The sequence below is a fragment of the Artemia franciscana genome, chromosome 19 (assembly GCF_032884065.1).
Source record: "Artemia franciscana chromosome 19, ASM3288406v1, whole genome shotgun sequence".
Classification (NCBI taxonomy): Eukaryota; Metazoa; Arthropoda; class Branchiopoda; order Anostraca; family Artemiidae; genus Artemia; species Artemia franciscana.
In genome coordinates, this window is record NC_088881.1 from 14,801,566 (window position 1) to 14,822,501 (window position 20,936).

The 20,936-nt window shown below is 35.7% G+C and overlaps 2 protein-coding genes and 1 long non-coding RNA gene across 7 annotated transcripts in view; 2 read left to right on the forward strand and 1 right to left on the reverse strand.

The window, feature by feature from the left end:
- Positions 1-20,936, reverse strand: part of LOC136039321 (golgin subfamily B member 1-like) — a 283,865-nt gene that overhangs the window by 54,852 nt on the left and 208,077 nt on the right. For all 4 annotated transcript variants that reach the window (XM_065722941.1, XM_065722942.1, XM_065722940.1 and 1 more), the window contains one exon: positions 986-1,176. In XM_065722941.1, the coding sequence (XP_065579013.1) occupies positions 986-1,176 (191 nt within the window). The remainder of the gene's footprint in view (positions 1-985; positions 1,177-20,936) is intronic.
- LOC136039323 (globin-like) overlaps positions 1,717-20,936 on the forward strand; it is a 49,875-nt gene continuing 30,655 nt past the window's right edge. Inside the window, exon 1 of one of the 2 annotated variants that reach the window (XM_065722946.1) lies at positions 1,717-1,846. In XM_065722946.1, the coding sequence (XP_065579018.1) occupies positions 1,731-1,846 (116 nt within the window). In that variant the 5' untranslated portion in view covers positions 1,717-1,730. Of the gene's footprint in view, positions 1,847-2,937; positions 2,997-20,936 lie in introns of those variants that run through there. The other variant, XM_065722947.1, reaches the window with a different exon arrangement.
- On the forward strand, positions 11,307-12,911 carry LOC136039319 (uncharacterized). Its single transcript, XR_010620422.1, has 2 exons — positions 11,307-12,424; positions 12,517-12,911. It is a non-coding gene; the product is annotated as an uncharacterized LOC136039319 (long non-coding RNA).

The window sequence follows — 20,936 nt, forward strand, 5'->3', positions numbered from 1 at the left end:
CCTGGGCTTAGCAAAATAGTCAATAACGTTTTTGATTGCCAAAAGCGTAAAAGGAAACTACGCCATCTATCCGAACAACTGAATTGCACTGTTTTTCTATGATGCCGCATTTTTTAGGTAAACACCTTCCCGTAAAATGCCTTTTGTGTTTAAAACTGACAGCAGTTTAAAGAAAAAAGAAATTAGTGACATCGATTCAAATTTAACACAAAAAGATAATTTTTAAGCTATTAATTTTTTAACTGAGTGTTGTTTTCAGGCCACCCAAGATCCAAGTGGGTGTTAAACACAGGTTGTGGAGACTATGGTTTCGAATACCAGTATTTGGGTCTTTCGGAATCTTTGTTCAACTGTGCTTTTCCGGTGGGTACTAATTTTCTAGATCCCATGTCCAAGAGGCTTGAAACCCGTAGATGAAAAAGCTTTAAAGTTTCACTGGGTTGAACACGGTGAACTCGAAAACGATTTTGGTCAAACCTGCTTAAAATGTGTTTCAAACCCGGTGCCTGAAAATAGTTCCCTGCTTTGTAAAAAAAACCTGATTCTTAATTGTTTTTTAATCAGATTGACTTCATTAGATCTCTTTGCAGAGGCACCTCTGATTTTGTTCGTGAAGTTTCATTCGCAATTCTGTTAAATTATCTTAAATATTGACTGTTTTTCATCTGCTTTTCTCGTGTATAGCCAGGCATTTTGATAAACAGCGTCAGCTGAAATATTCAGTTTAAATTTTTTAAAAGGTATACATATTGAAAAATATAATTTCAAACCCATTTATACATTTAGATCATGTATGGATTTATATACCGAAATCACGTAAATTACGTGCAAAAAAGAAAAATACGGTTAGAAATTGTTTTAAAAAAGAAAAATAAGAAGAGCCTCATCATTCTAAAAAGGGGAAAAAATATTTTGATTCAAATCCCTTGTTCAGAAAAAACTGAGCCGGAAAAATAATTAATAAAAGATATATTGCTTTACTCACCCCTTGACATTCTTCCAGCTCAAGCAGTCGAAATTCTAGCAACTCATTTTGATCATGCATATCTTGCAACTCGCTTTCTAATGCAATGTTGCGTAAACGAAGTCTTTCCAATTTCTTCGCATGAAAGTTCACTGGGTCATCTGATCCATCTGGAAAAGGCACATATGGGAGACTTTCATGGGCTTGGATGTCTGAAAATATTAATAGCCTTGTTTAGCTGTTAGGATTTCCGACACGCCATATAGGATGAACACAGTTATATTTAGTGTTTGTTATAGCCAGGAGGAACACGGTTATGTGTTTTGGCCAAAATTTCATTTTTGGATCACGGGAATACAGCAAGACCAGAAATAGACGAAATTGGGGATATATGCTATTCATTATTGTAACTTTTTCAAACACAACCAGCATGACTCTTTCATGCGCGGGTTCTTCGTTCCAAAATGGTCCTGATCTATATTCAATCCAAACATCCCTTTCTAGGGCGCATGAATTTTTGGAAATTCTCATATCTATCACACATTCGATAAATTCAAACACACAACATTTTTTTAGTGTGAGAACGGTTCTCTAGCACCAGGAACTCCTTCTCTATCTGATCTAGGGCTCATTGCGTATTAGGAGCGTATATTTTTTCACGTAAATAAGTTTTAGGTGTAAATTTTGTAGAATACCTTATTTAATTGAATGAAAAAATAACCGAATCCTTAAACAAATGAATACTATCTACACTGATATAAATACAATGTTCGGGTTGCCATACTGTCAGTTTTCTCCAGTGCGAATATTAAAGTTGACCAATGGCAAACGTGTCTACTTTAATGCTTGGATTTTTCAATGTCATAACAAGTTGTCTAAAAAGTAGGTTTGGACAAATATGCACCACACATGGTTATTGGGCCTTCTGTACAGGTTGGCACGTCCACGACGTATCTCGAATTTTTTTTTCTATTCTTGTTTGAAACAGTATATTTGCTAAAGCCATAAACGAAGATAGTTCTATAAAAATTGTAAGAAACTATTATAGAAAATAGTAAAAATCTCAAGATTTTGGGGGGTAGGTGGGTCTGAAAGAGATAAAACGGTCTGGATTTAAGCCTATCCATTTGTTTTTGTCCTCAAAAAATTTTTTCTTCAAGGATTATCGAATTGATCACTAGAGGATTTGTCATTTTCAACTGGAATCTTTGCAAATTTTCGGGCTTATATCCAGAAGATTCGTCACTTTCACCAAGAATTTCACCTTTTCTGATTCCAGTAGTTTTTTGGGTAGTCCCATCACTCCCTCTACTAATTTCAGCTCATTGTGGAGTCTGTACCTGTTTCTCGTTTATTTAATTTATTGTGCTATTTGGTTTTTACTTCAGTTTTCTGACACTTTAACGATCATTTTGTAGAATAGGTGGTAAAATATTATCTATGGTTTATTCACCGAACAAATTATTCCTTCAATTTCTGAAGCCCGGTTAACAAAAAGATGAAAAAAAAAAATCAGACGGAAACTACTATCATCTTGATTACTCGAAAATAAATTCAGATTGAGTTATTAGACGACTACTAAGACTCTTTGATTCTATGCTGGTTGTTATTGGGAAAGTAGAAACTTTACCTCCTTGTAAAAACGGATAATTAAAATAAATTAGTGAATATTTGATAAGTAAATAATTAATTATTTAATAATTGATTTAGTTGATATTGGTCAAAACTAATACTTAAAGAGGAAAATCTACATCTCAACACTTTGAATGAATTAAATAAAAAACAAGCTTTTTCAACTGAAAGTAAGGAGCAACATTAAAACTTATAACGAACAGAGATTATTACGTAGATGAAGTAGTTGCCCCATCCTCAACACCTCGCTATTTACGCTAAAGTGGATTTAAAAAAGTGTCTTATTGTTCCAATTAAACAGCCTTTGTATTTCAGGAGTCATTCTTAAAGAATTGGGACAAAATTCAAACTTTAGCATGAAAAGCGAGGTGTTGAGTAGGAGACAGTCCCCTTCATATAAGTAATGATTTTTGCTATTTTTATGTTTTAGTGTTACTTATTTTCAGTTGAAAAAAACTTGTTTTTCATTATTTAATTTCTGGTCATTTTTTAAATAATGCCAGGAAATCTGACCCCACCTCCACGGAGAAACCTCCTCACCATGGAAATATCCTCTATACAATTCAATCCTGGTGAAAATTTACCCCGGACAATTACTCTTAATTACTCAGCGCATAAAATTGAGACGGAAAAGAGAAAGCAAGACATAAAAAAAAAATTTTTGCACAAAAATTGTGGAAAATTTCCACAGTGTATAATTTCTAATGACAAGTTCACTCACTGGAAACTTCCCTCCCTATATAAAATTCCCCCATGGAAAAACCCCCAGCAGAAAAATTGTCACCCAACCCGAATATGTATGCATCCGTCCCAATAACAAATACTATGTGTAAACAATGGGCAAATTTTATAACTTAAAGACTTTTCCCCTGGGGCTGTGGGGGGGGGTCATGTTATACCCAAAGGCATTTTTATTGGGCCTTTCAATTATGATGAACAAAATGGCTAACTCAAAATTTTGATCGGACGATTTTGGGAAAAAGTAGCATGGGAAGGGGTCTAGTGGCCTCCAGTAGACCGAGCACTAGCACGGTCTAGAGCTCTTGTCACTTAAAAAGAGCACTAGAACTTTTAATTTCCGTTCAAATGAGCCCTCTTCTAATATTTTAGGACCTTTGGGTCGATAAGATCTTCCTGGGAAAAAACAAACAAATAAACACGGATCTGTGATCTTTCTTCTGCCGACAAATACAAAATTCCACATTTTTGCAGATAGGAGCTTCAGGCTCGTAGCCTTTGATGAGTAAGACTAAACTTAATAAAATTTATATATTTGAAATAAGTATGAAAAGCCTATTCTTTTAAAATATCTATTAGTATAAAAATCTGTTTTTTTTTAAACCGTTCCGGGTCGCTCTTAACTTACAGTTCGTTGCCACGAACTGTTTGAACCGAAAGTTTTGCAGACTTTCCTTTTGTTTTTAATACATATACGAAGGAGTTCCCCCTCCTCAGCACCTCGCTCTTTATACAAAAGCGTTTGTGAATTTGTAAAAAGCTTATTATTCTAATTAAACGGTCCTTGTGTGTCAGGAGTCATTCTTAAATAATTGTAACAAAGTCAGACATTAGCGTAAGGAGTGAGGTACTGAAAAGGGGGTAACTCCCTTATATGCTTAACAATTTCTGTTCGTTTTAAGTTTTAATTTTGTTCCTTACTTTTAATTGGAAAAAAACTTGTAAATGTTTTTAATTATTTAATAACAACCGCAAGCCGAAGACATACAATACTTCGGTTTATTATCACATAGAATTCATAGTTAAAAAGCTGCTTATGATAATATTAAATGCTAAGATTGGTCGAAAAATAGCACAAACCTATTATTGTTTATATCGGTTTATATTGTTTATATATTGTTTAAATATTTAAAATTATTAAATTTTTTTTTTAGCTTTAACAAAAAGAGCGAGGTACTGACGAGGGGAAGAAACTTCCTCATTTATGTAATATGAGGGGGTTCGCCTCCTCGTCAATACCTTGCTTTTTACGCTAAAGTTCAGATTTTGTTCCAATTCTTTAAGAATGCCCACTGAATCCCAAAAGCCATTTCATTAGAATAAATAGCTCTTTTGAAGTTGCTAAAAATGCTTTAGCGTAAAGATCAAGGTATTGACAAGGGGGCTACCCCTTCATATACGTAATAATCCTGTTGATTTGAAGTTTTAATAATGCTCCATACTTTCAGTTGAAAAAAACTTGTTTTAAAATTTAATTTCTGATTTTTTCTTAAATAATGCTGAGAAATTCGGCGCTCTTCATGAAATTCTCTTCCCCGTGAAAAAGTCCTCTATGGAAAGATCCTCCCTAGTAACCCACTCCCCCGACCCCCCATCAGATTAAAATCCCCCTGAAAATGTCTGTATGCTTTTCAATAACTAATAATATATATAAACAATAGGCAAAGTTCATAAATTGCAGCCCTTGCCCCAAAAATGTGGGGGATTAAGTCGTCCTCAAAGACATAGTTATTAGATTGTTCGATTGTGTTCAACAAAATGACTATTTCAGAAATTTGATCCAGGGATATTGGAAAAAAAGAGCGTGGAAGGGGGCCTAGTAGCCCTCCTATTTTTAGATCACTTAAGAAGGGCACTAGAAGTTTTAATTTCCGTTCAAATGAGCCCTCTCGCGGCATTATAGGACCAGTGGGTCAATAAGATCACCCCTGGAAAAAAAAAAAAAAATGAACACGCACCAAGCACCAAGATGAATAGAGAGGCAACAACACATGACAACTACAACCCATGAATAATTGTCACTGGTCAGCTTTGCTATCGAATTATGACATGACATCATCGAGTTTGTTTTGTTGGCACAGAAACCAGTCCAATTTCGCAGGGACACTTGGTTTTTTCTCCAGAACATTTAAAGTTTCTTTGAGTTTCGAAAACAGCGAAACCGCTGTTCCACTAGAACACTCCACGAAATCAAGTACATCAGCTTCAGTATTAAGCTGATTGTTGCAAAAGGTAACACAAATAGCCAATTGCTAGGTTGTACCAACATTGGTCGTCTCGTCGATAACAATTAATATGTTCCGATCTTCATTTCGTCCAGTAGTCTTTTTTTTGAAGTAAGGCCCTAGTCCCTGTCGAACCAAGTTGACGACTTTTTATTTACCTAGCCTGACTTTCTTAAGGAAATTCTGGTGGGTCAAGGTTTGAAGGAAAGAAACAAGGGAGTCTGCAATTGAAAAAAGTAGGCCATGCAAGATGAGAAACAAAGCAATAATGGCTTCAGTTTTGAGAACTTTTGCGGAGCTATCTTCACTTAAAAACTCACTAATAGCAGGCGTTATATTGCTAGGACTAAGTGCATTTGTCTTATGAGTTTTGGAAACTGCATGTTTTGCTATATCGTTCCTTCCTTTTTGTAGGTGAGTTCAGCATTGCACCACAAGCATATGGCTAAATTTTCATTTTGTTTGTTGGCTAGCCAGCCCTTAAACATATCTTCATTTTCCCAGGACTTGGGATATTTCTGAACATACCGGTCTTTTGAGCGTTTTTTCTTCTCGGAGTTCCTCAACGAAACTTTCAAGGAAGCAGTATTCAAAGCTGCTGCATCGCTATTACGGCCTAACGGACTTTCTAACTCGTCACTACTGTCTTCAATAAACGCAACCTCTGGTACAGCCTTTCTTTTTCTACGCAGGGTTTTTCCTTCATTCGAATCTGACATATTCCCATCCCAGCTCTCATATTCTTCATCCATTACAATGAATCAAAACCAAATCAAGCCTGGAAGTGACAGAGAGCTTCAATATTTACTTAGTATAAAAATGTATCAAAATAAAAAATTAGTAAATGATGAATCAGATAAGAAGATTGATAGTGTGACTGTGTGTAATGGAAGGAAGAGCAAATCGTGCCGCTTGCGGACAAAGCTTGTGAAATGGTCATCTAGATTCTTGGTGCTGCTACAGGCAGTGCTTCCACTTGTTCCACTCCGAAAATCCTGCCAGGACTCTAAAGAATCAAGCTCTAGGAGTCCAAAAATTCTGCTAAAAATTCTGTCAAAACTCTTCTTTTACAGAACTTTAATAACTCAGTTGTTCGACTAAGGTCTTAGAAAGAATATCCTATTTTATTTCTTCACCAGGAATTGCCCATTAAAAAAGGGAAAATTTCATGAATCCAAACATCGGTTCATGATATTGTCTGCTTTAAAAATGCAATAAATGGACTAATAGTTGGCACTACATAAAAAATAGGTTCTAGGCCTTATATGATGTTGAAGCAATGCTTATGACGAGGATATGAAAACAAAATCGAGACAACCTTTCTCTCTTATAAAACCTTGACATAAAGCACAGCTCAACATCAAATAAAAGTAAACATCGCCGTATTTATTTTTGCTTATCGCCCTCCCCTTATAGCTTTTTTTTAAGTGGCAATAAGTCCAGGTATTTCACTGATTTCCAGATTTTTCCGCGGTCTTTTAGGCCTACAGTCAATGACAGACGAGGAACCATCATATAGCTTTGATTATGATTGCATTTCATGCAAAATTTCTAACTCTCGCAGCAAATTTACTCGAGATAAGAAACAATTCGAAAAATCCTGGACGAGTCCAGAAATCCTATCAAATTCTGGATCTTCAAGAGTCCTAGAGAATTCTGCCAATGCCTAAAAATATTGAATTTCTGGATACATCCTGTGTTAAAGGGTATGAAATGTCTTGATGTTTTCGTTAGTGGTGGAACTCCTGATGTTATTGGATAATGTGAAACTTTCCTAGATTAAAAAAAGGATATTTTTCTAGATATTCCAGGATGTAGGATGGAGAGGCTGAATAGGAAACAGATTGCGAGAGGTCGCCTTGCCCTTTATATTTCTGCTCGTCTTGCATATAATTTCCTAAGTGATTTGAGCAGAAATGAGGAAGGAATTTTTTAATCCCTTTTTACTGAGATTAAATCAGTGCGTAAGTATTTAGCTGTGGGTTTGGTTTATATGTCCTCCAGTAGATCTATTCCTTCGTTTATGAAAATTTTGGAAGAGGTTTTGGAGTCAGTCCAAAAGCATCCCTTTGAACTAATCCTTATGGACGATTTCAACCTAAACCTGCTGGATCAAAATTCGGCTTCAGCTATAGATTTTTTGTCGATGATGCTCTCTCTGAGAACTCTACCTTCAGTTTGTATACCAACCCCAGTTACAGTCTTAGATAATTTGGTGCTGGGTAGTGATATTTCTGATCATTTTCCCGCTATTTCCCGATGTAAGAGTGCTGATCAAGCGCAGCGTATAGCATCGCCATCTAATTTCCCATTTTTCCGTTATGGTGATACTGAGCTAAGTTTACTTAATTCTCGTCTGACTGACCTGCCATGGGATAGTTTGGTGACCTGACTTCAGGTATCCATAAAAGCTGGAAAAGGAAAAATTATTTGTAGAAGCTTTACAAGGCTTCATCATCTGTAGCTCATCACGAACGATCCAAGGCCTACAGGAGTATATTTCATTCTCTGTGTCGGAAGACTAAGTCTCAGCATTATCATAGGAAATTTTCTGAATGTTGAAAGGATGTTAGGAAGACATCGTATTTAATTAATTCTGTATTTAATTACTTACACGACGTATTGTATTGTATTACACGACGTATCTAATTAATTCTTAGACCTACTCCCCCTCTGCCTTCAGTTCCATCAATGCTGATACTCGATGGTAAAACCGTTCAAGGAGATTCAGATGCTCACCTAGAGCTTATCTTTTATTTTGCTAAAATAGGGAAGACAACTGCTTCTTCTGTAAGTTCTTCAACTTCTCGTTGCGATTTTAGAGCCTACCTTAAACCCTCATATTTAAAGTAAATGGTCTTGAATTTTGTTTCTGAATATCAGGTAGCTCGTATCGCAAATGCTCATAAAGGATCTTTGTCTTGAGTACCAGATAAATTCCTACAAGGGTTACCCGTACCATTCTGCCTGCTATTCTGTCACCATTGACGAAACTTGTCAATCTGTCTTTCGAAAAAGGAATTTTCCATGAATCTCTCAAGCAAGCTAAGGTTATAGTGGTGTATAAATGTGGTTCTCGGAGTGATCCTGCTAATTATAAGCCAGATTCTCTCCTACCCGTTTTCAGCGAAATTTTTGAGAAGGCTATGCAATCCAAGCTTCCTAGTTTTCTGGATGCAAAAGAATTTTCGCATGATTTCCAGTTTGGATTCCGAGCGAATTACTCCACGGAGCATGCTTGCGCAGCTTTCTTGAATTTCATTCATTCGGCAATAGATTTTGGTCATATCCCGGCAGCTTTATTTTTGGATGTTCGTAAAGCTGTTGATTTTTTTGACTCATCGGATTCTTCTTTGGAAACTATCGCACATTGGCATAAGATCAAAAGCTTTTTCTTGGTTTGATTCATATCTTTCTGGTAGGCTTATTTCAATTCATCCGCTTTTCCGGAGCCTTTGTAAAGTATATTATGCGTCCCACAGGGATCTGTTCTCGGTCCCATTTTATTTCTGACTAGCTGTTGGGGTGGCGCTTCGCGCCCCCCCAAGCCCCCCCCGCGCGCGTAAGTAGTTACGCTCCATATTAGTTACGCGCCATTGTAGTTGTGTCCCTGTGTCCCACCTGTGAATAGATATATATATATATATATATATATATATATATATATATATATATATATATATATATATATATATATATATATATATATATATATATATATACTAGCTGTTAAGGTGACGCTTCCCACCCCATCACCTAGTTGGTGAAGGGCACTTCGCGCCCCTCCAAGCCCCCCCGCGCGCGTAAGTCGTTACGCGCCATTGTAGTTGTGTCCCTGTGTCCCACCTGTGAATAGAGATAGATATAAATATATGTTTTTAACTACGTAAAACATGCGAATATACAACATTCTTCGCTGTCCCATTGTCTGTGCTTATAAATAGATTGTCAGGTTTACTGACTCTTGAACATGCAAAATATAATTGTCCATGGGAAAAACAATCCGTATTCAGATCTATACCTCATTATTCTAATGATGTGTCCCTGTGTCCCGGTCGTCATTTAATTCCCTGTGTCCCGGTCGTCATTTGTGTCCCGGTGTCCCAGTTTGTAATTTCTCTTTGAGTGTCCCGGTCGTCATTTATATTCCCTGTGTCTCGGTGTCCCGGTCGTCATTTTTGTCCCGGTGTCCCGGTCTGTAATTTCTATTCGAACAATCCCTGTGTCCCGGTCGTCATTTATATATCCCGCCTGTGCCCCCAGCGTCCCCGTTGTAGTTGTGTCCCTGTGTCCCGGTCATCATTTATATTCCCTGTGTCCCGGTCATGATTTGTGTCCGGGTGTCCCAGTCTGTAATTTCTCTTTGAGGTTCCCGGTCGTCACTTATATTCCCTCTGTCTCGGTCGTCATTTGTGTCCCGGTCTGTAATTTCTTTTTGAGTGTTTTTTCTTTTTAGTTTTTTTTTTAGTTTTTTACCTTTTTTCAGTTTTCTTTTTCTTCTTTATTTTTCAGCGTCACTATGAAGTACATATCGACGAACCTTTGTTTTTTTAGCTTAAATCTGGTAGGCATTGATGACCTTATCCAAGTCAAAATCCCAAACCCAATCATCATCGCTATCATTTTCAGTTTTGATTTTTTGACTCTCGCTGTCCAGGTGGATTTTCATCTAACTGCGCGGTTTTGCGTTCTTTGGCCGCCAGCCTATTTTCTTGCTGTTCTTGTGATTCCCCGGCACGCTTTCTTTTCTTACTTTCTCTATCAGCTGCAAGCCTGTTTTCTTGCTGTTCTTGTGATTCCTCGGAACGCTTTCTTTTCTTACTTTCTCTATCAGCAGCAAGTTTTTTGGCATAAACTCTTTGAGCAGCTTCCTCGGCTGTTGCCATTGTAGGTTCTTCAGTCATTTTACAATTAAACATTTTTCCGTGAACAAATTTCTTAAATACCGTTAATGACGTCACCGTCATAGCAAAAATGACGACAACTAACTTCCTGACTTCAGCAAGCCTGATTTCTTGCTGTTCTTGTAATTCCTCGGCACGCCTTCTTTTTTCACTTTCTCTTTTAGCAGCAAGTCTGCTTCCGCGTTGCTCTGGTAGTTCCTCGGCACGCTTTCTGTTCTTTCTTTCTCTATCAGCCTCAAGCCTGTTTCCTTGCTGTTCTTTTGATTCCTCGGCACGCTTTCTGTTCTTTCTTTCTCTATCAGCATCAAGCCTGTTTCCTTGCTGTTCTTTTGATTCCTCAGCACGCTTTCTGTTCTTTCTTTCTCTATCAGCCTCAAGCCTGTTTCCTTGCTGTTCTTTTGATTCCTCGGCACGCTTTCTTTTCTGACTTTCTCTATCAGCAGCAAGTTTTTTGGCATAGACTCTTTGAGCATCTTCATCGGCTTTTGCCATTGTAAGTTCATCAGTCATTTTAAACTTAAACATTAATAGATTTCTACGTGAACATATGTCTTAAATATCTTGAATGACGTCACCGTCGTAGTAAAAATGACGACAACTAACTTGATGACGTCAGTCAACACAGAAACATGACGTCACCTGACAGACAGACAGACACACAGACAGACAACTTATTTTTATAAATATAGATATATATATATATATATATATATATATATATATATATATATATATATATATATATATATATATATATATATATATATATATATATATATATATATATATATATATATACATATATATATATATATATATATATATATATATATATATATATATATATATATATCTATATATATAAAAATAAGTTGTCTGTGGATGGATGGATGGATGTGTCAGGTGACGTCACCTGAAAAAACTGGATCAGGTGACGTCAAAACTGAAAAAACTAAAAAAAGGCAAAAACTACAAAAAAAACTAAAAACTAATAAAAAAAATAAAAAGCTAAAAAACTAAAAAAACTATAAAGGTAAAAACCAATAAAAAACTAAAAAAAAAAACTGAAAAAACTAAAAAAAGGCAAAAACTACAAAAAAAAACTAAAAACTAATAAAAAAAAGTAAAAAAGCTAAAAAACTAAAAAAACTAAAAAAAAACTAAAAAAAGGTAAAAAACTAAAAAAAATAAAAAATAAAAAAAAACTAAAAAAAAGGAAAAAACTGAAAAATAAGCTAAAATAAAGGTAAAAACCAATAAAAAACTAAAAAGAAAAAAAGGAAAAAACTAATAAATGACGACACTCAAAGAGAAAGCGACCAGGACAAAAGGAATGTTCGATTAGCAATCAACAAAGCACCGGGACACAGGGAGTATAAATGACGACCAGGACATAAGTAAAAAAAAAAAACTATCTATATATATAAAAATAAGTTGTCTGTGGATCTGTGGATCGTGGATCAGGTGACGTCACCTGAAAAAACTGGATCAGGTGACGTCAAAACTGAAAAAACTAAAAAAAGGCAAAAACTACAAAAAAAACTAAAAACTAATAAAAAAAATAAAAAAGCTAAAAAACTAAAAAAACTAAAAAAAGGCAAAAACTACAAAAAAAACTAAAAACTAATAAAAAAGCTAAAAAACTAAAAAAACTAAAAAAAAGGCAAAAACTACAAAAAAACTAAAAACTAATAAAAAAAATAAAAAAGCTAAAAAACTAAAAAAACTAAAAAAACTAAAAAAAGGTAAAAAACTAAAAAAACTAAAAACTAAAAAAAAAACTAAAAAAGGTAAAAACTAAAAGAACTAAAAAAGAAAAAAATAAATGACGACACTCAAAGAGAAAGCGACCAGGACAAAAGGAATGTTCGATTAGCAATCAACAAAGCACCGGGACACAGGGAGTATAAATGACGACCAGGACACAAGTAAAAAAAAAAATTAACAAAACTAAAAAGAAGGTAAAAACTACAAAAAAACTAAAAAGAAAAAAAAACTAAAAACTAATAAAAAAACTAAAATAAAAAAAAAAATTAACAAAACTAAAAAGAAGGTAAAAACTACAAAAAAACTAAAAAGAAAAAAAAACTAAAAACTAATAAAAAAACTAAAAAATCTAAAAATCTAAATAAACTAAAAAAGAAAAAAAAAGGAAAAAAATAAAGGAGAAAAACAAAACTAAAAAACGAATGTATATACAGACCGGTACACCGGGATACAAATGACGACCGGGACACAGGGAATATAAATAACGACCGGGACACAGGGACACAACTACAACGGGGACACCGGGGGAAACAGGGGGATATAAATGACGACTGGGACAAAAAAACTAAAAAGAAATAAAAACTAAAAACTAATAAAAAAAACTAAAAAATCTAAAAATCTAAATAAGCTAAAAAAGAAAAAAAAAGGAAAAAAATAAAGGAGAAAAACAAAACTAAAAAACGAATGTATACACAGACCGGGACACCGGGATACAAATGATGACCGGGACACAGGGAATATAAATGACGACCGGGACACAGGGACACAACTACAACGGGGACACCGGGGGAAACAGGGGGATGTAAATGACGACCGGGACACCGGGACAGGGAATGGTCGATTAGCAATCACCATCAACAAAGCTCAAGGGCAATCATTAGAATCATGAGGTATAGATCTGAATACAGATTGTTTTCCCATGGACCATTATATGTTGCATGTTCAAGAGTCGGTAAACCTGACAATCTATTTATATGCAAAGACAATGGGACAGCAAAGAATTTTGTATATTCGCAAGTTTTACGTAGTTAAAACCATATATATATATATATATATATATCTATATTCACAGGTGGGACATAGGGACACAACTACAATGGCGCGTAACTATTATGGCGCGTAACGACTTACGCGCGCGGGGGGGCTTGGGGGGGGCGCGAAGCGCCCCCACCAACTAGGTGTTGGGGTGGCGCGAAGCACCACCCCAACAGCTAGTATATCTATCTATATAAAAATAAGTTGTCTGTCTGTCTGTCTGTGGATCAGGTGACGTCATGTTTCTGTGTCGGCTGACGTCATGAAATTAGTTGTCGTCATTTTTGCTTTGACGGTGACGTCATTAACGGTATTTAAGACATTTGTTCACGGAAAAATGTTTAATTGTAAAATGACTGAAGAACCTATTGGGTTTGGGATTTTGACTTGGATAAGGTCATCAATGCCTACCAGATTTAAGTTAAATAAACAAAGGTTCGTCGATATGTACTTCATAGTGACGCTGAAAAATAAAGAAGAAAAAGAAAACTGAAAAAAGAAAAAAGGTAAAAAACTAAAAAAAAAAACTAAAAAGAAAAAACACTCAAAGAGAAATTACAGACCGGGACACAAATGACGACCGAGACAGAGGGAATATAAGTGACGACCGGGAACCTCAAAGAGAAATTACACACTGGGACACCCAGACACAAATCACGACCGGGACACAGGGAATATAAATGACGACCGGGACACAGGGACACAACTACAACGGGGACGCCGGGGGCACAGGCAGGATATATAAATGACGACCGGGACACAGGGATTGTTCGAATAGAAATTACAGACCGGGACACCGGGACACAAATGACGACCGGGACACAGGGAATATAAATGACGACCGGGACACTCAAAGAGAAATTACAAACTGGGACACCGGGACACAAATGACGACCGGGACACAGGGAATATAAATGACGACCAGGACACAGGGACACATCATTAGAATAATGAGGTATAGATCTGAATACGGATTGTTTTTCCCATGGACAATTATATGTTGCAAGTTCAAGAGTCAGTAAACCTGACAATCTATTTATATGCACAGACAATGGGACAGCGAAGAATGTTGTATATTCGCATGTTTTACGTAGTTAAAAACATATATTTATATCTATCTCTATTCACAGATGGGACACAGGGACACAACTACAATGGCGCGTAACTAATATGGCGCGTAACGACTTACGCGCGCGGGGGGGCTTGGGGGGGCGCGAAGTGCCCCACCAACTAGGTGTTGGGGTGGCGCGAAGCGCCACCCCAACAGCTAGTATATATATATATATATATATATATATATATATATATATATATATATATATATATATATATATATATATATATATATATATATATATATATATATATATATATATATATATATATATATATATATATATATATATGTTGCATATAAATAGATGGCAGGGTTGCTGACTCTTGAACATGCAACATATAATTGTCAATGGGAAAAACAATCCGTATTCAGATCTATACCTCATTATTCTAATGATGTGTCTATATTCCCTATGTCCCGGTCTTCATTTGTGTCCCGGTGTCCCAGTTTTTAATTTCTCCTTGTGTCCCTGTCGTCATTTATATTCCCTGTTTCCCGGTGTCCTGGTCGTCATTTGTGTCCCGGTGTCCCGGTCTGTAATTTCTATTCGAACAATCCCTGTGTCCCGGTCGTCATTTATATATCCAGGCTGTGCCCCCGGTGTCCCCGTTGTAGTTGTGTCCCTGTGTCCCGGTCGTCATTTATATTCCCTGTGTCCAGGTCGTGATTTGTGTCCGGATGTCCCAGTCTGTAATTTCTCTTTGAGGTTCCCGGTCGTCATTTATATTCCCTGTGTCGCGGTCGTCATTTGTGTCCCGGTGTCCCGGTATGTAATTTCATCAGTTGACAAACGCCACCCCAACACCTAGTTGGTGGGGCACTTCGCGCCCCCCCGCGCGCGTAAGTCGTTACGTGCCATATTAGTTACGTGCCATTGTAGTTGTGTCCCTGTGTCCCACCTGTGAAAAGAGATGTATATATATATATATATATATATATATATATATATATATATATATATATATATATATATATATATATATATATATATATATATATATATATATATATATATATGTTGCATATAAATAGATTGTCAGGTTTACTGACTCTTGAACATGCAACATATAATTGTCCATGGGAAAAACAATCCGTATTCAGATCTATACCTCATTACTTTAATGATGTGTCTATATTCCCTGTGTCCCGGTCGTCATTTGTGTCCCGGTGTCCCAGTTTTTAATTTCTCTTCGAGTGTCCCGGTCGTCATTTATATTCCCTGTTTCCCGGTGTCCTGGTCGTCATTTGTGTCCCGGTGTCCCGTCGTCATTTATATATCCCGCCTGTGCTCCCGGCGTCCCCATTGTAGTTGTGTCCCTGTGTCCCTGTCGTGATTTGTGTCCGGGTGTCCCAGTCTGTAATTTCTCTTTGAGATTCCCGGTCGTCATTTATATTCCCTGTGTCCCGGTCGTCATTTGTGTCCCGTTGTCCCAGTATGTAATTTCATCAGTTGACAAACATGACGTCAGTCGACAAACAACTTCATGACGCATACAGCTCAATCCTTATAATGATGTCAGTCGACAAACGTGACGTCAGTCGAAACACAAACATGACGTCATTCGACACACACACACACAGACAACTTATTTATATATATAGACTAGCTGTTGGGGTGGCGCTTCGCGCCACCTCAACACCTAGTTGGTGGGGGCGCTTCGCGCCCCCCCAAGCCCCCCCGCGCGCGTAAGTCGTTACGCGCCATATTAGTTACGCGCCATTGTAGTTGTGTCCCTATGTCCCACCTGTGAATATAGATAGATATATATATATATATATATATATATATATATATATATATATATATATATATATATATATATATATATATATATATATATATATATATATATATATATATATATATATATATATATATATATATGTTTTTAACTACGTAAAACCTGCGAATATACAACATTCTTTGCTGTCCCATTGTCTGTGCATATAAATAGATTGTCAGGTTTACCGACTCTTGAACATGCAACATATAATGGTCCATGGGAAAACAATCCGTATTCAGATCTATACCTCATGATTCTAATGATTGCCCTTGAGCTTTGTTGATGGTGATTGCTAATCGACCATTCCCTGAGTCGCCATCGTCATTTATATATCCCCCTGTGCACCCCGGCGTCCCCTTTGTAGTTATGTCCCTGTGTCCCGGTCGTCATTTATATTCCCTGTGTCCCGGTCGTCATTTGTGTCCCGGTGTTCCAGTCTGTGATTTCTCTTTGAGTGTCCCGGGCGTCATTTATATTCCTTGTGTCCCGGTGTCCCGGTCGTCATTTATATCCCCCTGTGCCCCCCGGCGTCCCCATTGTAGTTGTGTCCCTGTGTCCCGGTCGTCATTTATATTCCCTGTGTCCCGGTCGTCATTTGTATCCCGGTGTCCCGGTCTGTATATACATTCGTTTTTTAGTTTTGTTTTTCTCCTTTATTTTTTTCCTTTTTTCTTTTTTTTCTTTTTTAGTTTATTTAGATTTTTAGATTTTTTAGTTTTTTTATTAGTTTTTAGTTTTTTTGTAGTTTTTACCATTTTTTTAGTTTTTTTAGTTTTTTTTTTTACTTATGTCCTGGTCGTCATTTATACTCCCTGTGTCCCGGTCGTCATTTGTGTCTCGGTGCTTTGTTGATTGCTAATTTATATTATATTTATATTTATATTTTTTTATATTTATTAATATTTTTTTAGTTTTCTTTTTCTCTTATTTTTCAGTTTTTTCCTTTTTTTTAGTTTTTCTTTTTTAGTTTTTAGTTTTTTTTTGTTTTTTACCTTTTTTTAGTTTTTTTAGTTTTTTTTAGTTTTTTAGCTTTTTTAGTTTTTTTATTAGTTTTTAGTTTTTTTTTTAGTTTTTGCCTTTTTTTAGTTTTTTCAGTTTTTTTTAGTTTTTAGTTTTTTACCTTTTTTAGTTTTTTTTAGTTTTTTAGCTTTTTTAGTTTTTTTTCTTTTTAGTTTTTTTTGTAGTTTTTACCTTTTTTAGTTTTTTTTCTTCTATTGTATTAGTGTGAAATAATTCAGACGTCATATGCGGACAAACACGACGTCACTCGACAGACAGACAGACAGACATAACCCACAAACAACTTATTTTTATATATATTTATTCATATTTTTTTAGTTTTCTTTTTCTCTTTTATTTTTCAGTTTTTTCCTTTTTTTTAGTTTTTTTCTTTTTTAGTTTTTAGTTTTTTTTAGTTTTTACCTTTTTTTAGTTTTTTTTTAGTTTTTTTAGTTTTTTAGCTTTTTTAGTTTTTTTATTAGTTTTTATTTTTTTTGTAGTTTTTTGTAGTTATATACGCCCCGCTCTTTACGCTAAAGTTTGACTCTTTCTCTCAATTCTTCTTTCTAAAACAGTAAAAAACTTTAGCGTAAAGAGCGGGGCGTTGATGAGGAAGCAGCCTCTTTCATGTACGAAGTAATTTCTGTGCGTTTTAAGTTTTGATGTCACTCCTTACTTTCAGTTGAAAAAACTTGTTTTTTTTATTTAATTTCTGAACGTTTTTGAATCAATGCATGTTTTGATTTTGGCTCTCCGCAGAGGAATAATCAAAACGAAATTTGCATATTTTTTTTTTTGGCTCAATGGCTTTCTCATAACTTTGATCGAATGATTTTGAGAAAAAAAGAGCGGGGGACGAAGCCTAGTTGCCCCCCGATTTTTTGGTTAATTAAAAAGGCAACTAGAACTTTTAATTTTTTACGAATCTTTTTATTGGTAAAAGATTTACGTAACTTATAAATTAACTTACGTAAAGAACTTTTGTATTCTCATGTTTTTATTACATATATGAGGGGATTCGCCCCATCGTCAGTACCTCGCTCTTTACACTAAAGCTTAAATTTTATCCCAATTCATTAAGAATGACCCCCTGAATCACAAAAGCCGTAGAATAAGTAGTTGAAATTACCGAAAATACTTTAGCGTAAAGAGCGAGGTATTAGAAGGAGGTGAGCCCCTCATATGGGTAATAATTTCTGTTTGTTTTAAGTTTTATTGCTGTTCCTTACTTCCAGCTGAAAAAGCTTTTTCACTTTTATTTTTTAATTGTTTTTTTTAAATAATGCTAGTAAATCCTGCTCTCCTTTCATGGAAATTTTCTTCTCCCATTACAAATTCTCGAAGGAAAGTTCCCCCAGCATATCTCCCTCTTCTCAACCCCTCCCCCAAACCAAAAAAATCCTCCTGAAAACGCCTGTATACTTCCCAATAACCATTACTATATGTAAGCACAGGTCAAAGTTTGTAACTTGTTGCCCCTCCCACGGGGACTGTGGGGGAGTAAGTCGTCCCCAAAGACATAGTTATAAGGTTTTTCGACTACGCTGAATAAAATGGCTATCTCAGAATTTTGATCCGTTGACTTTGGGAAAATAATTAGCGTGGGAGGGGGCCTAGGTGCCCTCCAATTTTTTTGGTCACTTAAAAAGGGCACTAGAACTTTTCATTTCCGTTAGAATGAGCCCTCTTGCAATATTCTAGGACAACTGGGTCGATACGATCACCCCTGGGAAAAAAAAAAAAAAAAAAAAAAAAAAAAAAAAAAAAAAAAAAAAAAAAAAAAAAAAAAAAACAAATAAACACGCATCCGTGATCTGCCTTCTGGCAAAAAATGCAAAATTCCACATTTTTGTAGATAGGAGCTCGAAACTTCTACAGTAGGGTTCTCTGATACGCTGAATCTGATGGTGTGATTTTCGTTAAGATTCTATGACTTTTAGGGGGCGTTTCCCCCTATTTTCTAAAATAACACAAATTTTCTCAGGCTCGTAACTTTTGATGGGTAAGACTAAACTTGATGAAACTTATATATTTAAAACCAGCATTAAAATGCTATTCTTTTGATGTAGCTATTGGTATCAAAATTCCATTTTTTAGAGTTTTGGTTACTATTGAGCCGGGTCGCTCCTTACTACAGTTCGTTACCACGAACTGTTTGATCCCTTCGGTAGTTCACCCGCTTTACAAAATCAAACAGATGAACGGAGAAATTATAACTTGATTGCTGTAGCATTGGATCCAAGGAGTACTATATATAAGCGAAATTCATTCATTTATCTTGCTGGTCGGTTTTTTCTTATCCATTACATAAGAAAAAACTAGTTTTTTTTTTAACTGAAAGTAAGGAGCGACAATAAAACTTAAAACGAACAAAAATTACTCTGTATATGAAATGGATTGTCCCCTCCGCAATCCCTCGCTCTTTACGCTAAAGCTTTTAATTGTTTTAAAAAGCAGAATTGTGGCAAAGAGTCAAACTTTAGCGTAAAGAGCGAGGGATTGCGGAGGGGACAACCCATTTCATATAAGGAGTAATTTCTGTTCGTTTTAAGTTTTAATGTCACTCCTTACTTTCAGTTAAAAAAACTAGTTCTTTTTATGTAATTTCTGAACGTTTTTGAATTAATGCATGTTTGATTTTGGCTCTCCACACATAAACTATTAAAATGAAATTTGCATATTAATTCCTTTTTTGGCTAAATGGCTTTCTCTTAGTTTTGATTAGACGATTTTGAGAAATAAGGGGCGAGGAAGGAGGCCTAGTTGCCCTGCAATTTTTTGGTTACATAAAAAGGCAACTATAAATTTTGATTTTTAACGAATGTTTTTATTAGTAAAAAATATACGTAACTTAAGAATTAACTTACGTAACAAACTTTTATATTCTTAAATTTTTATTATGTATATGAGGGGGTTTGTACCCTCTTTAATACCTCGCTCTTTACACTGAATCGTAAGTTTTGTCCCAATTCTTTAAGAATGACCCCTGAATCAGAAAGGCCGTAGAATAAATAGTTGAAATTATTAAAAATACTTTAGCATAAAGAGCGAGGTATTTATCTCCTCCTAAATACCTCGCTCTTTATGCTAAAGTATTTTTAGAACCCCTTATATGCGTAATAATCTCTGTTCGTTTTAAGTTTCAATGATACTCCTTACTTTCAATTGAAAAAACTTTTCCATGTTTATTTTTTCATTGTTTTTTTATAGTAATTTTAGAAAATCCTGCGCCCTTTTCATTGAATTTCTGTTCCCCCATGACATATTTCTCCAAGGAAAGATCCTCCCACATAGCCCCCTCCCCTCAACCCTACCCCCAAAATCAAAAAAAATCCCCTAAAAACGTCTGTACACTTCCCAATAACCATTATTATATGTAAACACTGGTCGAAGTTTGTAACTTGCAGCCCCTCCCCCAGGTACTGTGGGGGAGTAAGTCATTTCCAAAGACATAATTATTATGGTTTTTGACTATGCGGAACAAAATGGCTATCTCAAAATTTTGATCCGTTGACTTTGGTGAAAAATGAGCGTGGGAGGGGGCCTAGGTGCCCTCCAATTTTTTTGGTCGCTTAAAAAGGGCACTAGAACTTTTCATTTCCGTTAGAATGAGCCCTCTTGCGACATTCTAGGACCACTTGGTCGATACGATGACCCCTGGCGAAAAGAAGAAAAAAAACAAAAAAACAAATAAAGACGCACCCGTGATTTGTCTTCTGGCAAAAAATACAAAATTCCAAATTTTTGTAGATAGGAGCTTGAAATTTTTGG